Below are 15,647 nucleotides of genomic sequence, written 5' to 3' on the forward strand. Positions count from 1 at the left end.
GATTCCTTTGCTGGCTCCAAATTTTGCAATCTATTTGCAGATGTAAAACGAGAGGGGGCGGTTAATAAGGAAATGGCCTTGGGTACTCACTGGGGTCAAGGCCATGCTAGTCCGAGTAAACCCTTTACCACCACTGGCTTGAGGCCAGCAGCTCCCCAGTCCTCCATGATCTGTCTGGAACTGCGCCCAGTGGGGGCTCTGCCCCCACTCCCAAGCTACCTCGGTGCTGGGGAGTCCGCTCAGCCCTGAGTCCTCCCGGGAGCAGGGGGGCAGAGCTGAGCGGCCGCCCGGAGCTTGGCGGGAGGAGGGGCCGGGGGGGGGGGGGGGGGGGGGGAGATCCGGCTGGAGGGGAGGCTCCAACGTCTCCTTCCTTCCTGGTTCCTGCAGCAGCTGCTGCCACTGCTCAGCTCCGTGAGGAGGGAGCGGGCCACTCGGAGACAGTGACTCAGAGGCAGAGCGGTGCGCGGGCCAAGGAGCACGGGCGTCCATGGACCCTGGGGTAAGGGGACCACGCTGGCATCAGCTGACACCCCCTGGGCAGGCTTCCTCCCACCTGAAGCTGGCGGGTCTGCCCCTCCGGAGATGGGGGTGGGAATGGAAGTGGAGATGGGGCACCAACGTGGCTCACCTCGACCCCGTACCACCTCCTGGCAGAGCCTCCACCTCCAGGCGCCAGCAGCGAGGGGCCAGGAGCATCCGGGGCCAGGAAAAGGGCACAGAGGTACCCAAACACCGGAAGTTTGGGAACTTTCAATGGCCAGATGCAGGAGTTTTTACCTGCACCCCCACCCTGGGTCAGCCTCTTGCACTCCGGGCCCCTCTGTCCCGACCTCTTGGCCACCACGACCCCACCGCGTCCCTGTCCCTTCCTGGCCTCGGCTCCTCAGGTGCTTGCTGGCTCCATGGGAAGATCTGAGCTGTTTGCCCAGCCTCGGACCAGCCTCGCCCCTCCAGTCCCTTCCCTGTCTCACACACTCAGAGCCTCATGCATTATTGATCTCCCCGTGGAGCCAGGGCAGCCAGGGCTGGTGCCAAGGGTGCCTGTGGGCACTGCTGCGGGACCTGTGTGGACCGTGGCATGTTCTTGGCCACCTCTTCTCCTGCACACGGTGCCTCCATGGGCCCAGTCCCCTGCTCTCTCCGGGTGGGTACTTATCAGGAGCCCCAAGGACTGGGATGATAGAAGGGAGGCTTCGGCGGGGGTCTCAGGGTCTCAGGTGGGCATCCTAGGGTAGAGGCACAGGGAACAATGGGGAGAGGGCTGTCTCAGGCCTCAGTTTCCCCATGCAGAAGATAGAGGATCTGGAGACCGATTGGTGGGGAGTTGGGATGAAGGGGTTAGGAGCACTCTGCAGAGGCATCGTGGCAGAGGCGTCTACAGCCCATGATGGCGGCAGGGTGGAGGGATGTCCAGGGGTCCTAAAGGAAGAGAAGCGGGATTGAGATCTTGCTTGTCCATTTTCTGAATTCCTCTGTCCTTTTTTAGAGTCTCTTTTTTCACTCCCATGCCTCATCTCTGATCACCCCCAGGGAATCCTCCAGAGAAAGCACTGAGTGTTTCCTAGAGCCTGAGAGTGTGGGCCCAAGGTGGGGCTGGGCGGACTTTTGTGGTTTTCTCTTGGCACCGGCCTGTGGGCTGCGTGCTAGTTCAGCTAGTTCACCTCTCTGAGCAGTGGCCGCGGCTGGAGGGTGTGGGCAGGGAAACCGGCCCAGGGTGGGGAAGGGACAAACTCGGAGAGGCCTGGCAGGTGAGCAGATGCGGGTGAGCTCTTATCTCAGACGATGCAGGAGGGGTGGGAGGTGGGGAAGGTGAGAGCAGGGTTTGTGCTCATGGCGTCTCTCTCTTGCTTCAAGGGTCCCCTCAGGACAAGGTGACATCCTTCTCCTTCCACCCCGTTCTACCTTCTCGGCAGGGAGTGGCCACTCCCTTCTCCATGGACTTCCAAGAGAGGGTCCCTAACTCCTTGGCCGAGAGCACTCAGTCTGCAAAGCCAAGCAGTGCCCAGCAGGTCTGAGGGTGGGGAAGCAGGCAGTGGGGGGATAGAACTTGGCCCAAAAGTGGGGGCCAGATTTGGTCACCTTCCCAGCTGCTTTCCTACATCTCTGTCCTGGATGGCAGGCCTCTGAGCTGTGGGAGGTGGTGGAGGAGCCACGGAGCAGGCTGGGAGCAGAGGGCATCATGCCGGAGAGGCAGGAAGGCCACCTGCTCAAGAAAAGGAAGTGGCCTCTGAAGGGCTGGCACAAGGTAGGGTGGGCAGGGCCAAGGGAGGGGCCAGATGCAGGGGTGGGACGGGCACATGGGAGAGTGTGTGGGCAGTACAGGGGCTGTGTGTGTGGAGAAGAAGAAAAGTCCATGTGTGTGGTTGCTCTCTCCCCATACCCTTTCCTCTCGCCTCCTGGGTTCTCGTTCCTTCTGGGCCACGTCACAGAGATACTTTGTGCTCGAGGACGGGATCCTTCATTATGCAACCACTCGGCAAGATGTGAGTCAGGGCCTCTGCTGGGGGTCGTGGGAATGTGTGTGGCCCCAGAATGCTCCGAATAGGCGGGGGACTTCTGGAATCCATCAGAGCAGGGTCTGATCCCAGCTACACCATTTCTGGGTGTGGGGTCTTGGGCAAGTTCCTTCCCTGGGCCTCAACTCCCTCATCTCTAAGATGGAGAGAGTACGACCCCCCGTTTGTAGGGTAGTCTTCTTGGTGAGGGCCCTCGGGACAGTGCCTGGCACAAAAATTAGTGTCCAGGAAGCAGGAGCTTTCTCATCCGTGCCCTCGTCCTGTTCCTGTGCTGGGAACAGGAACCTAAGGCCTACACGCTCAGGCTCACCATCTGAGAGGGTGTTTGCCTTCTCGGTCTTGCGGGTTCCTGAGAGCAGTTTTCCTGGCTCCGTGACTCCCTTGAGTTCAGTATGTGACTTGACATAGTGGGGTGTTCTGTGCACAGGCAGACAGCTGACAAGTCCCTGCTGATGCTGTGACTCAGGGATGAGGGTGAACCCACTGCCTGGCCCTGGAGCCTAGAGTCACCTCAGGAAGGTGGTGGCTCCATGGTCCCCGGGGGCCTAAAAACAGTCCCATTTTCCCCCTGCTAACCCTCCACTCCAGATCACCAAGGGGAAGCTTCATGGCTCCATTGACGTCCGACTGTCTGTCATGTCCATCAACAAAAAGGCCCAGCGCATTGACCTTGACACCGAAGATAACATCTACCACCTCAAGGTGACATTCCTGGGAGCCAAGTGGTGGCTTGGGTCCCAGCCTGGCGGAGACACAAGGGCACACCGGAGAGAGGGGCGGGGGCTGAGGGTCTGTCCCTGAGGTCAACAGCAAGGGCTTTCCCATCGTATACAATGGCCAACGGCAAACCGCCTTCTTGGTTGTTCTGTAAATGGGCACAGAGCTAAGCGCTCAGACTCCTGGGCTCTGCCTCCCCGCAAGGAGCCTTAGCACAAGCTGGGGACCACAGGGGGAGACCACTTGCCTGGGGATCAGAGCCCCGACTTCCTGCCCCAGTGAAGCAGTCCTTCCTTTCATGCTTCCCTCCCCATCTCCATCGCCTCTGCAGATCAAATCCCAGGACCTGTTCCAGAGCTGGGTGGCCCAGCTTCGTGCCCACCGCCTGGCCCAGCGCCTGGACATGCCCCGAGGCTCGCTGCCCGGCACCACTCACCGGAAGGTAAGAAGGGCCCTGCGTGGGGGCAGGTGACAGGGGCACCAAGGGTGGTGGCTTCAGGGAATCATGAGACCCAGGGATGTGGGCACTGTCCCGCCTCACCCTTGACGCACCCCGCAGGTTCCTGGTGCCCAGCTTCCAGCAGATACCAGCGCCTCGGCTCCACCTGGGGCTGGACCTCGGGAGAAGGTGTCTTCCTGGCCAAGGGACAGTGATGGGCTAGACCGCTGCTCTCATGGTGAGGGGACCGTGGCACTGCGCCTATGATGTTGGCCCAGGAGAGGGAAGTGCCAGCAAGTGGGGACAGAGTCAGTCCGTGCGGAGGCAGCAGAGTTGAGGTGTGTTGTGGAGACAGTGCGGGTTGGCGTGCCAGCCCTCTCAGGAGACCGGTGTGAGGCCAGACCCAGGCTGAGACGTGGGAACTGCTTTGGGCTCCTGAGCCGAAGAGGGGGATCCAGGGTCAGGGTTTCTATGGCTGCCGGGTGAAGTGTTGGGAGGAGGAAGGGAAGCTGAGGGACGGACTTTGGGGTACCCGGTCAGTGTTGGGAGAGGGACTTCCTCATTCATTCTTCCCGCAGAGCTGTCTGAGTGTCAGGGGAAGCTCCAGGAACTACACAGACTCCTCCAGAGCCTGGAGTCCCTGCACCGAATCCCCTCAGCCCCAGTTATCCCCACGCACCAGGTGAGGGCCGGGGGGGAGGAAGCAGGGGCCTACCCAGGGGCCTCTCCCGCTTGATGCCTGCATGCCCACCGCTTCCCTGGGACAGATCCCCAGGCCCCCTTATATACTGCAACTCCCTGGAGAGCCATGCATCGGCCTAGCTGACTCACCTCGCATGTCCAGACTGTCTCAGGGTCGCGTCTCTTCCCCTTGGGGCCGACCCCTGCCTGCTGTGCCCACTCATCTACTGGGGCGTCTGTCTTCTTCCTCTGCGATGTCAGATGTCTCTGTGCCCCCCTCCGGGGCCATCTGCCTCTCTCCTGGCTTTCATGGTTGCTGCCCTTCTCCCTGAGTGAAACCCCCCTCCATGTGCCAGGCCTCAGTGACAACCGAGAGACCCAGGAAGGGGAAGCGGACCAGCCGCATGTGGTGCACGCAGAGCTTTGCCAAGGACGACACCATTGGACGGGTGAGCTGGGGCGTGGACCTGAAGTCGCTGGGGGGGATGCCCTGAAGGAGGCTGTCACCTTTGACCCCTGCCCTTCACCTACAGGTTGGTCGTCTCCACGGCTCTGTTCCCAACCTGTCTCGCTACCTGGAGTCCCGGGACCCCTCAGGCCCCCGCGGGCTGCCGCCCCCAGACTATGCCCACCTGCAGCGTACTTTCTGGGCCCTGGCCCAGAAGGGTGAGTGCATGCGGGAGGGGCGGCAGGGAGCAGGCAGGGGGAGGGAGAGGAAGAGGAGTCTGACGCCTGCCCCTGCCCCTACAGTGCACAACTCCCTCAGCAGCGTCCTGGCTGCCCTGACCGCCGAGTGGGACCAACTGAGGGACCTGCACCAGGGTTCAGAGCTGTCACAGGTGGGGGTGAGGCTCAGGGACCGGGGAGCCGTGGGAGGAGAGGGCTTGAGGCCGAGGCCCGCAGGCCTGGGGGTGAGAGCAGAGCTGGGTCCAGGGCGAGAGTGGCTGGCAGAGGCAATCTGTGCAGAGATCAGTGTGGTGGGGTGGGGAGGGCTTTGTCCTCCTGGCCCCTGGCCCCTCACCCTCTCCCTGCAGGTCTCCCAGGCCTCCGCTGGCCCGAGGCGCCTCCATTCGCTCTCCGTCTCCTCGGACACCACTGCAGACTCCTTCAGCTCCCTCAACCCCGAGGAGGTAGGAGCCAGGCTGGGCTGTGGGGACCCTTTCTCCTGCATCTTCTTCCTCGGGGAAGTGAAGTGAAGGCACCGTTGGTCTCAGACCCAAAACAGGGCCAGAAGTCCTAGCTCCAACCCTTTCATGTAACACTGTCAGCAACCTCATCGTGGTCATTCCTGCCTGGCCAGTGTGTGCAGAGTGCTTTTACCTTTAGTTTTGGGTCCTATGAGGCCATGATCCTTACCCTCAAGTTCATGGTGGAGGATACGGAGACTCAAAGAATCTGACCGATGGGGACCCAGGCTCCCACAATTGCGGATTGTTGGTTGGCTGAGCTGGCACAGACTCTGGGGCCGGGCTCCATGGGTTTCAGTTTAGCTCCATTCCACGCCCGCTTTGTGACCCTGAGCCTCAGTGTCCTGATCTGCAAAGTGGGGGCTCATAATTGCGCCTGCTGCATAGGGTGAGCATCAGGATGGATTGTGTTAATACACGCGGAAACCTTGGAGCTCGGCTCAGAGTCAGCGCCCAGGCAGGGTGAGCGGCTGTGGGGAACCTGTGTCTCCTTGCTCCCAGTTCCTTCCGTCACACCTTCCTATTCCACTGTGTTCTCTCCCCTGCCTGACACCCATCCTTCCCACAGCAAGAAGCTCTGTACATGAAGGGGCGGGAGCTGAACCCCCAGCTGTCCCAGAGCAGCGTCCTGTCTCTCGCTGAGTCCCACACAGAGTTCTTTGATGCCTGTGAGGTTCTCCTCTCTGCCAGCTCTTCTGAAAATGAGGTGAGGTGGTGGGGGGAGGCCTGGGAAAATTGGGATGGGGTCCAGAGAGACTAGAATTTGTAGATTCCCAAATCCTTTCTAACGCCTCGGCTGCTATCTCTGGCAACACGTCCGGACCTGCTGGGTTGGTGTCCCTGCTCAGAAATCTCTGCTGGGGACCCTTCTTCCAGTTCGATGTGCTTTATCCCCGTTGGTTCTCCAGCAAGACGGCTGCCTCAGTCCCACCCGCCATCTTCCTGAGAGCCCGTCGGCCCCAGCATTCCCCTGACCCCTGCCCTGGACCCGGGGTCTCAGCAATGCCCTGCTGCCCTGTCCTTGTGTACCACCAAGTCCCTGAGCTTTCTCCCCAAAGTGAGAGGGCCAGGCGTCCCCCTCCCAAAGTGGCAGGGCACACTCCCTGATGCCGGTCTTAGGGCTCAGAGCCCCCCCACCCACCCAAATACATGTCTTCCCCCTTCTCATCAAAGGACTGGCTGGGCAGAGTCTTGCCAGGCCCTGGGCACTGCCCAGCTGCCCGGGGAGGCCCAGTCTGCCCAGCCTCTCATCTGTCCCGGCCAGGGCTCAGAGGAGGAGGAGTCGTGCACCAGTGAAATCACCACCAGCCTGTCCGAGGAGGTGCTGGACCTCAGGGGAGCTGAGCACTATCAGAAAGGTGCCCGCTGGGTGTGCAGCCATGGGGGCGCTGGGGAACAGGTAGAAATGGTGTTTGCCCACAGCCCAGGCCCCTTGGGAGGCAGTCTCTTGGGGTGACTGGTGCGCTGACAGCTTTGGGTGCTGACTCCAGAAGTGACCCTAGGAGATGAGGAAGGCTAAGCTGTGAGCTACAGAATGTTCCAGAAGTGGCTCCGGGGGTGGGTCCGGCTCAGGCCTGAGAAGGTTCGCATAGGGCCTGATACAGAGGCAGAAGCTCCCACCTTGCCACTCTTTACCAGTGTGGCTTTGGACATGTCATTTTACTTCTTGGAACCTGCTTCCTCATCTACAAAATGGGCCGAATAATCTATATCCTGACATCGGTTTCTGTGTTTATGGTGGGGAGCTGATGATAAGGGTGGGGGGCTCAGGAGGGGCTTCTGGGGTGCAGGGTTTCCCCAGTGGGGACCGCCCTCTCGGAGTGGTTCTCAGCCCCGCTGCCCCCCCTAAATCCCCCAGGAGCTTGTCTGCAATTGGCTCCCCAGCTGCCCCACCCTGCCCCGAGTCCAGAGGGGGCTTGGGAGTGAGTCTATCTAGGAGCCCCCTCTGCGGGGGGGCACCTCGGGGCTGGCCTGTGCCCCTGCTGGGTCTGGGTGCCGCACCCAGAGGGAGAGTGACGTGGCCGGGTGGGCCCCAGGGGCATGTGTTCCAGGGAGAGCTGCAGGGCCCCCGCGTCGCCGCTGCCTGCCAGCAGCCAGTGGGCCAGGAGCCGACGTGAGCCTGTGGAACATACTGCGGAACAACATCGGCAAGGACCTGTCCAAGGTGTCCATGCCCGTCCAGCTCAACGAGCCGCTCAACACCCTGCAGCGGCTGTGCGAGGAGCTGGAGTACAGCTGCCTCCTGGACCAGGCCAGCCGCACGGCCGACCCCTGCGAGCGCATGGTACCCCGCCCACTCCCGGCCGGCCCCCTCCTTGCTGCCGGACTTCCACCTGGGGCCCCCCAGCCCTTGCCTGCCGTGGGGTGGCACTTCCCCTTCTCTGACCCCCTCCCCCCCAGCGGCATCTCCCTGCCCTCCCCCCTGCAGGTGTACATCGCAGCCTTTGCCGTGTCTGCCTACTCGTCCACGTACCACCGAGCAGGCTGTAAGCCTTTCAACCCCGTCCTGGGGGAGACCTACGAGTGTGAGCGGCCTGACCGGGGCTTCCGCTTCATCAGTGAGCAGGTGTGGGCCTCATGGGGGCCTGGGGCCGGGAAGCGCCGGGGCTTCGGAGGGATTAGGGCTTGGGGGAGAGCGCGGGGTGGCCGGCTCTGCGCCAGGCACTGGGCTGCATGGTGGTGGCGCTCGGGGCTCTCTGCTCCGGGGAGCCCCCTGCCGAGTGTGCGGGCCGACTTGACCCAGGGAGTTTTACAGGGCCATGTTCTAGAGCCGGGAGCCCGGAAGCTCATAGGCCGCTCTTCAGCCCTACCCGGGAAGGCAGGCTCTGGGGGCTGATCCTGAGCTAAGTCTTGAGGGAGGAATTGACGGGCACCAGGAGTACGGGCTGGGAGGGCGTGGAGAACGGGATGCTCCAGACAGTGTAAAGGAACAGATGGAGCATGTTTAGGAAGAGTAAGAGACGCAGCTGGAAGGACAGACAGGGCCAAACCCTGAGGAGCCCTGTGAGCGAAGCGGTTGTTCTCAAATCCCGAAGGCGATGGGGAGTCGTCGGAGGGTTTTCGGCCGTAGAGGGACAGGCTCTGAATTGCACTCTATCAAGAGCACTCAGGCGGTCGCATGCGGATGGGTCAGAGAAGGTCACCCCTGTAAGAGCTGCTGAGGGCCTGCACTTGGTCGCTAGCAGCCGGATTGCGTGGACAGTGGATTCGGCAGCTGTGTATGTGTCGCTCTCGACAGGACTCGGTGGTCAACAGAATGTTGTCACGCGTAAGGGATAGGGGAGGGGGTCGATGGGAGGGAGAAGTCGGAGGTGGCCTTGAATTTCTGGTTTGGGGGATTCGACGGCTGTGTGGCCGTGCCAGTGAGCAAGATGGAAAGGACGAGAGGAGAGTGACTGAATTAGGGCGACTCCTTATCCATGTGGGCTTGACTTCCATGGGGAGATGTCCAGTAGGCCCTGGACCACGTGGGCATGGAGCTCCTTGGGGGGCACAGGGTGGGGCTAACAGACCTGGGAGTCACCAGCTTAGAGGACGGATGATGTCACAGGCTGCTCCGCGGGGAGGGTCTGGACAGGAGGGTGGGCAGGGAAGGCGGAGGAGCTCTGAGGTGAGGGGGTGGGCAGATGGTCCACAGGACTTCAAAAAGTGTCGTTGGTTTACTGAGTGAGGGATGTTTCAGAGGAAGGCTGGGGGCCGAGCCTGGATTACAGTGGGTGTGTAGTAAAAAGAAGTAAAATAGAGAAAAGTGCTACTTAAAATTAAATGGGGCGCCTGGCTGGCTCAGTCAGTAGAGCATGTGACTCTTGATCTCAGGCTTGTGAGTTCAAGTCCCATGTTGGGCATAGAGCTTACTTAAAAAAATAAAATTAGGGGCACCTGGGTGGCTCAGTCAGTTAAACAACTGATTCTTGGTTTCAGTTCAGGTCATAATCTCAGGGTCATGAGATCAAGCCCTGTGTGGGGCTTCTCTGCCCAACCCCCCCCCCCTTGTATGTGAGCCCCCTCCCCCAAAAAAAAAAATTAAAAAAAATAAATTTTAAAAAATTAGATTAAATTAAAATAGAGACAAATGCAAATTGTTTCCAAAAAATTTTACCTGGAGGGAAAGAAGAGGGAGAGAGGGTTTCAGCCAGAGGTGGGGATAAAGAGTTGAAGCAGGTTTTTTGTTTGTTTAGATTTTAAGTGTTTTTGGTTTTTTAAAAGATTTTATTTATTCATTTGAGAGAGAGAGAGAAGATGAGCAGGAGGAGGCGCAGAGGGTGAGGGGAAGCAGACTCCCTGCTGACTGAGCCACCCAGGCACCTTAGATTTTAAGTGTCTTTGAAAACATAGTGAAAAGTTAACATAGTCCAATAGTACAGTAGAAAATGACTCCCAGGGGGCCTGGGTGGCTCAGTCATTAAGCGTCTGCCTTCGGCTCAGGTCATGATCCCAGGGTCCTGGGATTGAGCCCCGCATCGGGCTCCCTGTTCGGCGGGAAGCCTGCTTCACCCTCTCCCACTCCCCCTGCTTGTGTTCCCTCTCTCACTGTCTCTCTCTCTCTCTCTGTCAAATAAGTAAAAATCTTAAAAAAAAAAAAAAAAGACATGACGGATTCCTCCCTCAGAAAGGTGGAATCTTTTTTTTTTTTTAAGATTTTATTTATTTTAGAGATAGAGAGAAGGGCAGAAGGGCAGGGGGGAGGAGCAGAGGGACAAGCAGACTCTGCGCTGAGTGCGGAGCCAGACGCGGGTCTCAGTTTCAGGACCCTGAGATCATGACCTGAGCCGAAACTAACAGTCGGACGCTCTTAGTTGACTGAGCCACCCAGGTGCTCCAAGGTTTACTCTTGCTTAAGACGGAAGAAACAGGAGATATTTCTATTCAGGGAGAAAGAGAAATGGAGAGGGAAAGGCTGCAGGGCAGGGGGGTTGGGGAGGGAGGAAGCCCACAGGAAGGGGAGCGAGGCGGCAGGAGGAGGAGGAGGGGGGCTGGGCCTGGCAGTGGGTTTCGGGGGACTGGAGTCAGGGTGGGAGCCATACGTCGGTGGAAGGAGTCGCCAGCTCTGCTCTCCCTCTGATTGTGGGGGCTTAATGTGTGAAGGGGATGGTTTGGGTGTCGGTCCCCGGAGGAGAACTGGGCCCAGGGCTGGACACAGCGTAGAATGAAAAGATCCCAGTGGGTACTGTGTGTTCTGTGGCCCAGTGGCTGTGTCTAAAGAGCAGGGAGCCAGGGGTGGGCACAGAGGAGGCCAATCGACGCTAAGCGTTGTGGCAGGTGGTGGCAGCAGGTTGTCAAGGGTGCCGGGTGAGAGGGTGCAGGTGACAGAGCAATCTCAACCAGGGGGGACGGAGGTGAAGCCGGGGCTGACGGGCCACCACAAAGCAGAGCAGCTGGATGTCTTGGGAGGAGCCAGGGGCCACAGGGAATGGGGAGAGAGGCCAGCTTTCCCAGGCTGTGGGCTGTGGGCTACCCGAGTTCAAGTTCCAGATACGGAGCCGTTCCAAGGAGGACAAGGCCAGGTTTTTCCAGGGCTGTGGTGTGGAGGCTGTGACAATGGTGAGGGAGAAGACGATGAGGGGAGAGAGGGTCCTCGGCAGGGCTAGCTTCCAGGCAGGGTGCAGGAGGGGGCCGCAGCCGTCACTGCTAGAAGACTTCACAGGCTGGAACCGGGGTTCTGGGGCTCTCGGGGGTGTGAATGAGAAGGGGGAAGGTGAGGCCTCATGGGAAAAGAAAGGACAACAGAAGCAAGAGACCTGGAACTAACTGGTCTTCTGGGTTGAAGGGGAACTGGGAATGGGGGTCAGGGGCTTCGGGAAGCCGTGGGGTCAGGAGCAGACCCCACAGTCCTCAGGGGCAGCATCAAGAGCCCTTCTTTGCTCACAAGGTCTCCCACCACCCCCCCATCTCGGCGTGCCACGCGGAGTCTGAGAACTTCGTCTTCTGGCAAGGTGAGGAGTGGGGGGCATGGGGGGTGGACATGGCGGTGAAGGGCACGTGGAGTGCTAGAATACTCTCTGGTCTCATTTCTCCCTCTCCCTCTCCAGACATGAAGTGGAAGAACAAGTTCTGGGGCAAATCCTTAGAGATTGTGCCTGTGGGGACGGTCAACGTCAGCCTGCCCAGGTGAGTATTCCTAAGTGCTCGGCGGCCGGGCCGGGCCCACAGGCTGTCCTCCAGGCTGGTGTGGCGAGGTAGTAGGGACAGGATAGAAAGGTCTGGCCTGAGACTGCTTGAGCCAGGGCAGTGTCTGTACCTTTTACACCCGTATTTACAGTGTTGTGTATAAAGAAAGGTGAAAAATCTTAGCATAGTAGAGCGGGAAGGGCTCATCAGGGTCATCTGATGCAGTGGCTTTCACACTTTTTGACCATGACTCACAGTGAGAAATGCATTTGAGACTTCAAGCCAATGCCCGGATACACCCAGACACACACACACACACACACACACACACACACAGAAACCTAAACTGACCTCAGGGCCAATCACAAGCCACATTTGAAACACCCTCATTAGCTCATGTCGTTTTAGAAGTGGGGACTGCAGCCAGAGGGGGAGCGGGCTTAGCCGGCATGGGCCAAGCATCAGCTAGAGGCCAGTGCACAAGCGGGAAGCTCCTGGACTTCAGAGTCAGAAGTCCTGGCTGGGAGTCTTGATTCTGCCACTTAATAATAATGCAAGCAGGGCGCCTGGGTGGCTCAGTTGGTTAAGAGACTGCCTTCGGCTCAGGTCATGATCCCAGGGTCCTGGGATCGAGCCCCGCATCGGGCTCCCCGCTCAGCAGGGAGCCTGCTTCTCCCTCTGACCCTCTCCTCTCTCATGCTGTTTCTCTCTCGCTCGCTCTCTAATAAATAAATAAATAAATAAAATCTTTAAAAAAAAAAAAATAATAATAATGCAAGCAGCGAAGAGATTTGATGCCCCAGGGCCTTGAGTCTGCTCTTCTATAAAATAAGAGTAGTGAGTAGTACCCAGGAGAAGTGGGAAGTGAACTGGGTAATAATATATGTGAACAGAGCTACCCTGGTCCCTGGCACCTAAGGGCAGGGACCCTGTCTATGTATTTATTCCCATGACTTAGGCCCTCAGGAGATTTATCAAATGAATGGAGACGTGTTGGCTCAAAATTTTCTGCGAAGGCTGCTCTGCTTGATAAATACGTCCTCCTTCACGGCAGAGGCAAAACCAGGACCCCCGTGCTCCTTCCACAGACCCCCACGACCCGCTCCCTGGCTCAGGGTGGCATTTGCACCCCAGGGCCGGCCAGCTGCCCTCCCCCGCTCTGTCTCTCTCAGGTTCGGGGACCACTTTGAGTGGAACAAGGTGACGTCCTGCATTCACAACATCCTGAGTGGCCAGCGCTGGATCGAGCACTATGGGGAGGTGCTCATCCGGAACACACAGGACAGCTCCTGCCACTGCAAGATCACCTTCTGCAAGGTGGGCACGCCACCCCGACCCTGCCTGTCCGCCCCCAGCGGCTCACCCGGGGGAAGGGGAGGGGCACACCCCTAAGTGCCCTGCCCCCACCCCCACCCCAGGCCAAGTACTGGAGCTCCAACATCCACGAGGTGCAGGGTGCCGTGTTCAGCCGGAGTGGCCGCGTCCTCCACCGACTCTCTGGGAAGTGGCACGAGGGGCTCTACCGGGGGACCCTGCCGGGCGGTCAGTGCATCTGGAAACCCAGTGAGTGGGGCGGTCGGGGAGGGCTGGGCAGGGGTGAGGGTGGCTCTGGCACGGTCCACCTGCCCCAGCCCCTTGCCTTCCCCCCAGACTCAATGCCCCCAGACCATGAGCGAAACTTCGGCTTCACTCAGTTTGCCTTGGAGCTGAATGAGCTGACGGCAGAGCTGAAACGGTCTCTGCCTTCCACGGACACGCGGCTCCGGCCAGACCAGAGGTCAGTGTCCGGCAGGCCTCACCCTGGAACCGTGGGCTCCTCCCTCCCCGACATGGGTTTCCACACAGAGCTGGGCCTGCCCTTCCTTCTTGGAGTTGCCTCAGGGAGATGGGTCCTCTGTGGAGGGAGCTGGGCAGGGGATAGAGGCCTTGGGTCTGGAGGAGGCAGTTCCGCTGACTGCCGTCTGGAAGCTCAGGTACCTGGAGGAGGGGAACATACAGGCTGCTGAGGCCCAGAAGAGAAGGATCGAGCAGCTTCAGCGGGACAGGCGCAGAGTGATGGAGGAGAACAACATCGTCCACCAGGCTCGCTTCTTCAGGTACCTCTGCCCTCTCCCAGGGTCTCTGCCATCCAGGCTCCCCTCCAGCTCCCTGAGCGGGGGCATGGGGGGGTGGGCACAGCTGTGGGAGGCAGCATCCAGGAACCCTGGCCTTAATTCTGCCTGTTCACCCCTCTCCTTCCCCCAGGCGGCAGACAGACAGCAGTGGGAAGGAGTGGTGGGTGACTAACAACACGTACTGGAGGCTTCGGGCCGAGCCAGGCTATGGGAACCTGGACGGGGCCGTGCTCTGGTAGCCCCGGCCCTCGGGGGCAGGAGGCTCGGATTCCTCCTTCCTGCCTCTGCCCCCCCACGGACACATGGGTGAGGCCAGGCTCCCCCGCTCACTGCCCTGGAGACCAAAGGGGCAGCTCTGGCTCCGTCCCCTCTGCCGGCCAGAGGGGCTGCCTCTCAGCCCATTGCCCACCCCCTGTTTGGGGTGGGAAGCAGGATCTGTGCTTCCCCAGTCTCGTTTCCCTGGACAACCAGCATGTAAGCCCCTTCTCGCTCCGTCATTTCCCCTTCTGTCCCCCTTGGGGTACTTGGGGGAGACTCGAGGCTCTCCAGGATCTGTTCCCCATTTAGTGCCTTCCTAGGACACAGGGGACCCCTTGATGCTCCCCAGGCTTCCTGTGCCCAGGGCTCTGGCCCCAGCTGTGCAGTTGGAGTGAGTGAAGGAGAAGAGATGGCGTTTTCTTCCACCCCTTGTCCCTCCCATGCCCCTCTCCAGCATCTTCTGCCCCATGCTCTGGCCCGGCGGGGCTCCCTTTGCTTGGTCCTTGGCAATCTCTCCCATCTTCCTGGATCCCCTTCTCCCAAACTGCTAAATGCCTGCGGCTTCCAGCTCCTTCGGCCTTGTCCTCGAGCGGTTTCCTTCCGTCGCAGCTCAGCAGGTCCCCCCAGAGTGGAAGAGGCCTGTCCCAGAGGCAGGGAGCCAATGGAGCAGGCAGGGCGCCTGGCCTCAGACCCCCTGGGAGTGAGTGAGCACGCGTGAGTGTGAGTTTGTGTAGGAGTATGTGCGTGTGTGCGTGTGCCCATGTACTGCTTGCAGGCGAGCAGGGTCCCCCACGTAGCCCAGACGGCCCGTGCCACGTGTCCGCCACCGTTGCGGCTCATTTCCGCACAGTCTGCCTCTGGGGAAGGTGAATCGCAGTGACATTCCAAGCTCCAATAAAGACCGTCCCAAATTTTGGCCTGAGACCATTCATTTAAAAACACATAACCTCGGGGCGCCTGGGTGGCTCAGTGGGTTAAGCGTCTGAGTCTTGACTTCGGCTCAGGTCATGATCTCAGGGTCGTGAGCTTGAGCCCCACTCAAGGGATTCTCTCTCCCTCTGCCTCTGCCCCTCCCCATCCCATGTTATAAATAATAAATAAGAATAAAAAACATATGCTCGAGTTCAGTGAAGGCCCACAGCTACCCACTCACCCGGACTAAACATCCCATGTCTTCTCTCTGCCTTAATCCTCACACCCTGTCCATTCTGTCTCAGATGCCTCAGCTCTGGCTCCTTCTCTGGATTGCCCCTGGTTTAGGCTGGGCCTTTAGCAACCCTTACCTGGATTATCGCCTTGAAGCCGTTCTAATGCTGACTTTTAGGGTGATATTTTATTTTTTTATTTTTATTTTTATTATTATTATTTTTTTTAATTCTTATGTTAATCCCCATACATTACATCATTAGTTTTAGATGAAGTGTTCCATGAGTCATTGTTTGTGCATAACACCCAGTGCTCCATGCAGAATGTGCCCTCCTCAATACCCACCACCAGGCTAACCCATCCCCCCACCCCCCTCCCCTCTAGAAGCCTCAGTTTGTTTTTCAGAGTCCATCGTCTCTCATGGTTCGTCTACCCCTCCGATTTCCCCCCCTTCATTCTTCCCCTCCCGCTACCTTCTTCT

General features: G+C 59.2%; 1 protein-coding gene across 2 annotated transcripts; it reads left to right on the forward strand.

Moving 5' to 3' along the window:
* The first annotated feature begins 377 nt into the window (after positions 1 to 377).
* OSBPL7 (oxysterol binding protein like 7) lies at positions 378 to 14,919 on the forward strand. 2 transcript variants are annotated; one of them, XM_035026971.1, is made up of 23 exons: positions 378 to 499; positions 1,855 to 2,009; positions 2,120 to 2,245; positions 2,430 to 2,483; positions 3,105 to 3,218; positions 3,565 to 3,675; positions 3,793 to 3,910; positions 4,251 to 4,354; positions 4,710 to 4,802; positions 4,887 to 5,019; positions 5,104 to 5,192; positions 5,388 to 5,483; positions 6,109 to 6,246; positions 6,805 to 6,898; positions 7,577 to 7,824; positions 7,969 to 8,106; positions 11,410 to 11,473; positions 11,570 to 11,648; positions 12,821 to 12,965; positions 13,067 to 13,211; positions 13,299 to 13,425; positions 13,622 to 13,744; positions 13,893 to 14,919. In XM_035026971.1, the coding sequence occupies exons 2-23, from the start codon at positions 1,935 to 1,937 to the stop codon at positions 13,999 to 14,001; spliced, it is 2,523 nt and encodes an 840-aa protein (XP_034882862.1). In that variant the 5' UTR covers positions 378 to 499; positions 1,855 to 1,934; the 3' UTR covers positions 14,002 to 14,919. The 2 variants fall into 2 exon arrangements, with proteins under 2 accessions (XP_034882862.1, XP_034882859.1); XM_035026968.1 differs by lacking the exon at positions 378 to 499 and adding an exon at positions 675 to 721.
* The last annotated feature ends 728 nt before the right edge of the window (positions 14,920 to 15,647 follow it).

This window comes from Mirounga leonina, unplaced genomic scaffold (genome assembly GCF_011800145.1).
Source record: "Mirounga leonina isolate KUSES-001 unplaced genomic scaffold, KU_Mleo_1.0 Mir_200, whole genome shotgun sequence".
In the NCBI taxonomy this organism is placed as follows: Eukaryota; Metazoa; Chordata; class Mammalia; order Carnivora; family Phocidae; genus Mirounga; species Mirounga leonina.

Coding starts and splice junctions, on each gene's coding strand:
- OSBPL7 (XM_035026971.1), top strand. CDS start 1,935: ATGGACTTCCAAGAGAGGGTCCCTAACTCCTTGGCCGAGAGCACTCAG. Junction 4,355..4,709: donor CAGTTATCCCCACGCACCAG/GTGAGGGCCGGG, acceptor TCCATGTGCCAG/GCCTCAGTGACAACCGAGAG. Junction 13,212..13,298: donor TCAGTGCATCTGGAAACCCA/GTGAGTGGGGCG, acceptor CCTTCCCCCCAG/ACTCAATGCCCCCAGACCAT.